Raw genomic sequence first — 9741 nt, forward strand, 5'->3', positions numbered from 1 at the left:
GCCCAGGGAATCCACCCCACGGCGGAAAAGACGACGGCGATCTCTAATGCCCCGGCTCCCACATCTAAAACAGAACTACAGGCCTTCTTAGGCCTATTAATTTTTTATCATTCTTTTCTCCCTTTGAAAGCAGCAGTGGCGGAGCCCCTCCATTGGCTTCTCGATAAGGGCACGCCTTGGGTCTGGGGACCGGCTCAGGCTGCGGCATTCCAAGCGGTAAAGGAGCTCCTCATCTCCAACTCGGTCCTCGCCCACTTCAACGAAGATCTACCAGTGGTTCTGGCCTGCGACGCCTCTCTGTATGGGGTCGGGGTGGTCCTGGGGCACAAGCTGCCGGACGGTCGGGAGGTCCCTGTGGCCTACTACTCCCGGACCTTGTTGGCAGCTGAGCGCAACTATGCGCAAATCGATAAGGAGGTGCTTGCGATAGTGGCCATGGTGAAAATATTTCACCATTACCTCTACGGCCGGCCCTTCACGGTCTTTACAGACCACAAGCCTCTCCTGGGGTTGCTCGCCCCGGACCGCCAGGCCCCCCAGATGACTTCCCCGAGAGTGATCCGGTGGTCTGTCTTCCTGGCAGGCTATAACTACTCGCTCCTACACCAGCCCGGGAAAGCGATGGGGCACGCTGACGCCTTGAGCCGCCTACCTCACGACGGATCCGGACCCGGCTCTAGCCCACCAGATCGCGCTCCTGTACGCGCTGCCAGACCAGCTGGTCCACGTCCGGGAGGTCGCCCGCCGCACGGCCAGAGATCCAATCCTCTGCCACGTCCTGGACTGGGTGAGAAGGGGGTGGCCCGCGACAGCAGCGGGGCCTGAGTTTGCGGCGTTCGCCAACTGCAAAGACGAGCTTTCGGCCAGCAAAGGTTGTGTGATGTGGGGAGGCCGGGTGGTGATCCCCACCCCTCTCCGAGACCGGGTGCTGGCGGCACTGCACGAGGCTCACCCAGGCGTGGTACGGATGAAAGCCCTGGCTCGGAGCTACATGTGGTGGCCAGGCCTAGATCAGGACATTGAGGGACAGGTGAAACAATGCCCGCCCTCCCAGGCCTCCCGGCCGGCACCTCCCCAAGCTCCCGCGAGGGCTTGGGAGTCCTCACACAAGCCCTTGTCCCGGCTACATTTGGACTTTGCAGGGCCGTTCCAGGGCCAGATCTTTTTCATCCTGGTCGATGCCTACAGCAAGTGGCTGGAGGTAGTGCCCGTGCCGTCAACCTCCTCCACGGCGGCCATCAGAGCGATGTGGCATATCTTCAGCGCCCAAGGCATCCCGCATACCCTGGTCACGGACAACGGGACGGCTTTTACCTCGAGCGAGTTCCAGGAATTCACGAGGTATTACGGGATCCGCCACGTCCGGTCAGTCCCGTTCCACCCAGCCACGAATGGTAAGGCGGAGCGCATGGTGCGCACCACCAAAGAAGCGCTTCGCAGGTTCGAAAGCAAGGACTGGGACTATAAGTTGGCAACGTTCCTGTTTGGTCAGTGTACGACCCCCCACAACGAGACAGGTCGCAGCCCTGCCGAGCTCCTGGTAGGTCGCCGCCTGACCTCCAGGCTGGACCGGCTACACCCGGACCGGGCCCCCGAAGAAGAACCAACAACGGAATCACCCCAAGCCGCGAGGGGCTTCTTTCCGGAAGACCCAGTCTACGCAAGGAACTACGCGCAAGGGCCACCCTGGATCCCCGCACGAGTGGTATGAGTGAGAGGACCTCGATCGTATGAGGTCTCCTGCGAGGATGGCCAACTACTCCACCGCCACATCTATCAACTACGACGGAGGGTCCTCCCGAACGACCCCGAGGACCTGGAGTTTACGGAGCCAGACAAAGCGGCTTCCCCCACACCCGAGACGCTGGCACCCGCGCCCATTCCAGTCCATCTCGCCCCGGAACCTCTGGTGCCATCACCAGCAGCCACGCCACAACCAACCTCCCTGCCATGGGCCCTGGCAGCACCCACGACCACCACACCAGAACTCCGCCGCTCCACGAGGACCAGGAAGGCCCCAACGTACCTCCAGGACTTTGTGTGTGGGTAGTCTGGACTATGGGGGGAGGGGTGTAATGTACTCCGCCATGACCACGTGTGCGACCATTGGGCCATGCGGTCATGCAAAGTCCTGAAGCTTCGCTCCGAGAGAACAATAGCCAAGCGGATTCTAGCCTGCACCTATCAGAGGGCCAGGTCCACAGCCAAGAGCCTATGGGACTCTCGGCTACTGTATATAGCCTATAGGGAAGTAGGGGGTGTGTTTTGGTGAAGGGTTTTCTGTGCATATATACCGGCCTGCGAGCCGGCTCACTTCGTCTTGTTCCTTCTGAATAAAAGTACTTTGCTGAAATCACTCAACGCTTCTCAGTACTTTTCAATATGTATGTAGAGTGGATAAGCTTTTATAGTCTGATCTTAGACAAAGTAATTTTTAATCAGGAAAGTTTTAACATGTGTATACCTTAATAAATATTTGTACTTATATATATACATATGGTTTAGCTTAGCCCTTTTTGGTTCGCAGTCATATCCTGGGTTAAGTTTTCCCCCCTCCCCCCTTTTCCAGTTTTTGTAATAATCTGTGCATCAGATTCTCTAAATTCCCAACTTTCATGTTAAAAATATGGATTTGGTCCCTTTCATTGTGGAAATATAAGGGGAAAAAGACATATTTCTACAACAAAAAGGGCCAGAGTGGGGGATTTTATGCATTTTAATGAATGTATGGAATTCAGAGAACCTGATACACAGTTTAAAAAGAGCAAGAGTCCAGTGGCAGGGTGTGAGCTTTTGTAAGTCACTGCTAACTTCTTCAGATACAGTTAGAATGTGAGTCCATCTGTCCTTATAATTGGAGAGCAGAGTGATTTCAGGTGCCAACTGACAATAGCAGGTGAATGACAATAGCAGACATGACTGGATTAGGTGTGATATGAAGAGGGGTAGCAGGCATGGAGAAATCAGCATTGGTAATGAGACATGAATGATATGGGTCACAGTGGCTCAGTGGTTAAGACACTTAGCTGCAGACCAGAAGGTCAGTAGCTCGGCAGTTTGAGACTCTAGTGCCTCATGATGAAGTGAGCTCCTGTGTCTGGTCCCAGCTCCTGCCAAACTAGCAGTTTGATAAGTAGATAAATAGGTACCGCTTCGGTGGGAAGGTAACAGCATTTCGTGCACCTCGGCATTTAGTCATGCCGGCCATATGACCACAGAAATGTCTTCGGACAGCGCTAGCTCTTTGGCTTGGAAATGGAGATGAGCACCACCCCCTAGAGTTGGATTCGACTGGCTTTCGAGCAAGGGAAATCTTTACCTTACTAATGAGACATGAAACTTTGGTCTCAATTCAGTCCAGGAGGACGCATTGTCTTGAGCTTCATTATCAGTTGCAATTCAGCAGGAGATTTACTCATTGTGACCCAGGAGCCATCTTGAAACTACAAACAAAGGACTTGGTAACAGGTATCAATATATGTGAGTGTACCAATGATAATATATTGTGTGTAAGTTGTATTAAGAGAACAGCAATTTGGCCTCCTCTTCCCAAACAAAGTCAGAGACACTCTAAGCAACCACTTGAGCTAATTCACACTGACTTATGTGGGCCTATCAAATGAGCATCAACCTCTTTTTTGATGATTTTTTCAAGATCTACCATCTACAAACTGAGCAGAAGCTAAGAGACTATGTTACCATGGTTTCTAACAAGTTCAACAAGAAGCCTCAAGCCATTCAGTTTAACTGTCGTGGTGAGTACATGTCTAGATTAGTGCAGGCATTCCTAAGGGAGCATGGAATCCAAAACAGAATTACCATACCACACACCATAATAGAATTGGGTTACTGAGTGCAAGAATCACTCTATAATGGCCATGGTCAGATGCATGGTAATTTACTCAAGACTTCCCTACAGGCACTGGGAAGAAGTTGTAATGACTGCAGTTTACTTGCAAAACAGATTGCCAACCAAGCAACAGACAAAACTTCTTATGCGTAATGGCGTAACAAAAAGCCAAGTGTAGAACACATTAGGGTGCTTGGATCCAAGTCCTATGCCCATATACCAAAAGAAAAGAGATCCAAACTAGAACCCTGAGCTGAAGAAGGCATCTTTGTAGGCTATGCTCCAGAGAACTAGGGATACAGAATTCTAGGCCCAAACACTAACCAAATTACTACAAGCAGAGTGGTGTAGTTCAATGACCAACCAAATTTATTTATTTATTTATATTTATAATTTCAATTTATAGCCCTCCCTCCCCGCAATGCAGGCTCAGGGCGGCTCACAAATAGGCATACGCCAACACATAAAAACAGTTAAAACCATAAAAACCATTATTACAAAATTACAACATATTAAGTTCTCTAGATGTTCTAAACAATTGCTGCAACAGATGACCGTTCAGATGGAGATGGCAGCAACAATCAACTGCTGGTGTATCACCCGGAGCTAATGGATGCAGTCACTGCACAGATACAACCGGATGCTCAACCAGAAGATGAGGTGAAGGTGGAAGTTCCTGAACCTGCAGATGAGCCAGAGGGGCCAGAGACCACTGCGGGGGCAGACGAGACCCTGGACCTCAGATGCTCATTGGGGGCCAACAAGGGAGTTCCATCTGGGAAACTAGCCTGCCTCACAGGGGCATTACAACTATACAAACCAACATCATGGGCTGAATTACAGCACATGACTAAACAAGAAGCAAGCAAGTGGAGGAAAGCATCACAAGAAGAAATGGTCTGCTTCAGGTCCACTTTTGGACCATTTTAGCTGACTCTTCCGGGAGGATGTCAACAGGATCCTGGCAGCCGTGAGGCCTACCACTTGCTCCCTTGACCCATGTTCATCCTGGCTGGGTAAGGCCTGCAGGGGTGGTTTCCAGGCCCCACTGGGAGGAATTATCAACTTGTTCCTTTCGTTGGGGACTTTCACTGGGGGATTGAAGGGGGCTGTGGTATGCCTGCTTTTTTTTAAAAAAAAATCACTGGACCCTGAGGTCCTACCCAACTACTTCCAAGTTTCGAACTTGCCATTCCTGGGCAAGGTAGTTGAGAGGGCAGTGGCTGAGCAGCTCCAGGCTTTCCTGGATGATGCATCCATCCTGGATACAGTCCAATTTCCACCCTGGCCATGGGACGGAGACGGTGCTGGACGCTCTCATGAATGATTTCCAGAGACATATGGATTGGGGTGGGTTGGCACTGCTGTTGCTTCTTGACTTAATGGCAGCATTCGACATGGTTGATTATGATCTAATGACCCACCGCCTTGCTGACATAGGAATAAGGGGGACTGATTTACAATGGTTTTCCTCCATTCTCCATGGTCAGGGACAGAGGGTGGCACTTGGTGAGTTGGTCTCCCTGTGATACCCTCTGGAATGTAGAGTGCTGCAGGGGGAGATCCTCTTGCTAATGCTGTTCAACATCTACATGCACCCCCTTGCCCAGTTGATATGGAGGTTTGGGTTGGGTTGTCAGTAGTATGCTGATGACACCCAGCTCTATCTGTTGATGGATGGCCCCCGGACTCTGCCCCAGATAATTTGGACAGGGCTTTGGAGGCTGTGGCTGGGTGGTTATAGCAGAGTCGGCTGGAACTTAATCCAATGAAGGTCCTGTACCTGAGTTGGGTGTGTGTGTAGGCTTGGGAATCAGGCTCCCATCGCTGGACAGGGCACCATTGGTGCTGGGGCTGAGGGTGAGGAGCCTAGGGGTGATCCTGGATGCCTTGCTTTCTATGGAGACCCAGGTCACCACTGTTGCCAGGTCTGACTTTTATTATCTTTGGCAGATCAGGCAACTGGCTCCTTATCTCTCCTCACAGGACTTGGTTACAGTGACCCATGCAGTAGTCACTTTCAGGTTAGATTACTGTAACTCGCTTTACACGGGTTTACACTTGAATCTGATCTGGAAACTTCAGCTAGTGCAAAATATGGCGGTGTGCTTGCTGAATGTGATATCTGTGTGGGCGCACATTCAGCCAGTGCTACGCCAGTTGCAATGGATATCAATTGAATACAGGATCCTTTTCAAGGTGATGGTATTAACCAGTGTGGTGTAGTGGTTAGAAGCATGTATGGTAAACTGGGAGAACCAGGTTTGATTCCCTATTCCTCCACATGCAGCTGCTGATGTGACCTTGGGTCAGTTACAAGCTCTTTCAGAACTCACGAGCAGTTCTCAAAAGAGCTCTCAGCCCCACCTACCTCACAGGGTGTCTGTTGTGGGCAGGGAAAGGAGATTATAAACTGTTCTGAGACTCCTTCAGGTAGTGAAGGGTGGTATAAATCAAATCTCTTCTTCTTCTTCCCCTATGTGGATGCATCAATGAGGATCCCTGTTCAAGTCAAAAAGGGAGATTGCTTTGAGTCTAAAGAAATAATCCCCGCCCAGTGAAAAGAGAGATATCTCTTAAGAGAGGAGTGATTCCTTGGTTGGTGTATAGTGAAGGATTTTGGGAACTTGGTTGTGTGTCCCTGCCTTCAAAACCTTAAGAGTCAGTGAAACTCAGGAACTTATGCTTGAGTGTTCAGGCAGATACTGAAAAGAAAGCCTTTGTCAATCTTAACTGTCTTTACTGTCAGTCTTTACTGAAAAGTGAAAACACCTACTTGGCAACAAATTATCTTGAATTTAGCATGATTACAAAGTTACCTCAGTCATCCCATCCCTGAATCCACCTGAATGTTCCCCTTCAAGTTAAATAAAATATTTTTATTTTTGAAATTTCAAAAGTGTCTCATGTGCCATTACAGAAGTAGAATAGAAGCAGGTGATCTTGTCCCTTCCCTCAAGTCCCTGGGGTGGGCCAGCATAAAAATATATAATAATGCAGAAGGGTGGGACAGTCGTAGACCAACAAAAAGAGAGAGAAGAAAGTAGATATAGGGGCTGCTCAGCAAGAAAGAAGAAACAAAGGGAAAATCCTGTGTGTGAGGTAGGGAAGAGGGTGAGATCACCATACCCTCTGTCTTTCAGAAAAAGATAGTGTGCAGACAAAGCACATTAGAATCAGGAACCATTATGTAAGGGTCCTGCAGTGACAAGCAGTTGTCAAGGAACTGAAATTGAATATACTGTGCTGCCCACTTTAATGTTTTAAATTGGTTTTAGTGTATTGATTTAATATTATTATTTATTATTTGACTGAATTATTTTAATATTGTATTGAATTTATTGTTGTGAGCCACCCTGAGCCCACTTGCGGGAAGAGTAGGATATAAATCGAAATAATAAATAAATAAATAGATAAATAAATGTGGCCATCTATATGTATAGTGGCCATCTATATGTATAGACCCTTCTTCAGTGGTGTCTTTGACACAAACCTATTCACCCTATTGGAAAAAAGTAAAGGACTGCATTTGGGAACACATACAGAGGTCACAGAAAGCACCCGTCTTCCATCACCGGGTGGCCAGTTCTCACTGACAGAGATCCTGCAAATGTGTGGCTTATACTTACTTGGCAACATAATATTACTGGTCTAAACACACTCACTGAGCTTTGAGACTGAGTCATATTTGAACCCAAATTTCTCCAGCTTCAGTATTCTACCCAGTACACTACACTATGCAGACTTTCAGCATGCACATGTTTTAGTATGGTACTTGTGCTTATAGTTGTCTTGGTGTCTGGGGCCAGCACCTGTCCTGTCCTCAGCCAAGGCACCCATGGCAGAGGATGTCTGCAATGCCACAGGAAACAAGCAGGACCCACCCGCCTCCCTTATATCTTGGGCAGCTGCTGCTGACTTGGCCAGCACTCCCAAGGTGGGACTCTGGGCAGCAGGTAGCTGCAGCAACTGGACATGGGCTTCATTCCCTCTCTCCTGGGCTTCAGGCATGGGCTAAGGATATCATCTCCAGATAACAAAGGCAATGTCAAAGAAGAGTGAGCCTCAGAGGCCATCAGGCCAGCCAGTGTGCATGGAGGCAGCCAGCACAGCCCAACCATCATAACGTGGGTACAACATGAGAGGGGCCCTACCAGGCAAGAACCTGGGAGAAGGCAAGCAGGGAGGGCCCATCTGAAGGCTTCCTGGGAACAGACCAGTGAGAGAAAGAGGGGGAGCCAGCAACGGAGCAGGAGACTAAGGGAGTATTGTTCCAACCCCTGCCCCAGATAATGGCTCAAGCCGTAGGGGTGGGGTCAGGGGTGGGGTCGGGCTGGAGCTGATTGGTAGGGGCAGGGAGGAACCATAAATGTTGACTCCTCAACTACGCCCAGGCAGGAAAGAAAGGGTGAACTTGAGTGATGCAACTCTTTCTCCCTTCTATTCTGAGGCCTGGGGAGATTCCAGTGATTGACAGCAGTGTGACATCTGAGGGCCATGAGGTGGTGCCAGCAAGGTGCCCCACACTTGGTTTCTACCTTACTTTTCTCTCTCTTTTTAAAAATTCCATCTCCAACAGGCTCATGTAGTAAAAACTAAAGTTGACAAGAAGGTAACTATGGTTTCTCTGTTTGTGTATCATGCAAATATAAATGGGATGGTGTATGACGTTTGAAAGGCCTCCTGTTTCTCACTTTCATTTGAGGTTTGCTGGAGAGTTTCTGCCCCCCCTTTAGGACTGAGGTGGGTGGTGGCCATTAGGGAGACAGCTGTCTTAACTATAGTCTCTCAGGTATGGAACTCCATCCTCACAGTAGCTCACCTAGCACTGACAAAGAGTTTTTGAGCTATTTGTTGGTCTTGTCCTTTTTGCTTTGTTAATGTATAACATAAGACTTTTATTCTGGTTTACTTCTTGAAGATACATATGCCCCACCTCTCAGAATAATTCCAATAACTCTGCTTAAAACAATTAAAATATTTTTAAAAATGTATTATTATTATTATTAAAATATGATTAAGGGACAAAAACAGAATCAAAAACAGAAAATTACAATAAAACATTTCAAAACAGCAACAGATAAAAACAAGAAAAGCATACTAAAAGCGCCATGGGATAAAAGCAGGACCATCTGATATGTCAATAAAATGCTTGCTTTGCTGTGGGTTTTACATTGCATTGTTGTTGTTTTTTATATAATTTGGTGTTTGCTTTACAATAATTTGATAATATTATTTTGTGATTTCAACCATTTCTGGAGCAATGCAGAAAAGTGGTTTATAGCTAGTTTAAATGAATTATGGAGTTAGCTTAAACAAATAAACATCACAGTAGACCCAGGGCTATTTTTGGGCAGGAACGCACAGGAACGGAGTTCCGGCTGGCTTCAGCATTGGCCACGCCCACTACAGCCAAAACCTCTGCATGTGTGGATACAGAGGGACCCCCCCTGGAGAGCGACCCCCCCCCCGGCTACTCCAAGGGCCGGCTTGCCTGGGCTTCCTGCAGCCGCGGGGCACCCGTGCAAGCCAAGGGAAGGCATGGCGGTGTGGCCTAATATGCTAATGAGTTTCTGCTACTGGGTGTGGCTTATTCTGTCAGGGGTGTGGCCTAATATGCTAATGAGTTTTGGCTGTTGGGTGTGGCCTATTATGCTAATGAGTTCCGGCTGGGCTTTTTCTACAAAAGAAGCCCTGAGTAGACCCATGACCTAGAAGCTAATAATGAACAGCAAAATCTATTTTTTGTCATATGTTAAGTAGTAACTAAATAACCGTTTGTTATAACTGCATTCTACAGTTAAAAGTAATATGCTCCTTCCTTCCTTCCTTCCTTCCTTCCTTCCTTCCTTCCTTCCTTCCTTCCTTCCTTCCTTCCTTCCTTCCTTCCT

General features: G+C 48.3%; 1 protein-coding gene across 1 annotated transcript in view; it reads left to right on the plus strand.

Moving 5' to 3' along the window:
* Positions 1–880: 880 nt before the first annotated feature.
* The window catches only part of LOC107113254 (desmocollin-2-like), a 53435-nt gene continuing 44574 nt past the window's right edge, over positions 881–9741 (plus strand). Inside the window, exons 1-3 of the mRNA XM_015414555.1 lie at positions 881–1030; positions 3656–3755; positions 4401–4510. Coding sequence (XP_015270041.1) covers positions 881–1030; positions 3656–3755; positions 4401–4510 — 360 coding nt within the window. The remainder of the gene's footprint in view (positions 1031–3655; positions 3756–4400; positions 4511–9741) is intronic.

This window comes from Gekko japonicus, unplaced genomic scaffold (genome assembly GCF_001447785.1).
Source record: "Gekko japonicus isolate JY-2015 unplaced genomic scaffold, Gekko_japonicus_V1.1 scaffold559, whole genome shotgun sequence".
NCBI classification, from domain to species: domain Eukaryota; kingdom Metazoa; phylum Chordata; class Lepidosauria; order Squamata; family Gekkonidae; genus Gekko; species Gekko japonicus.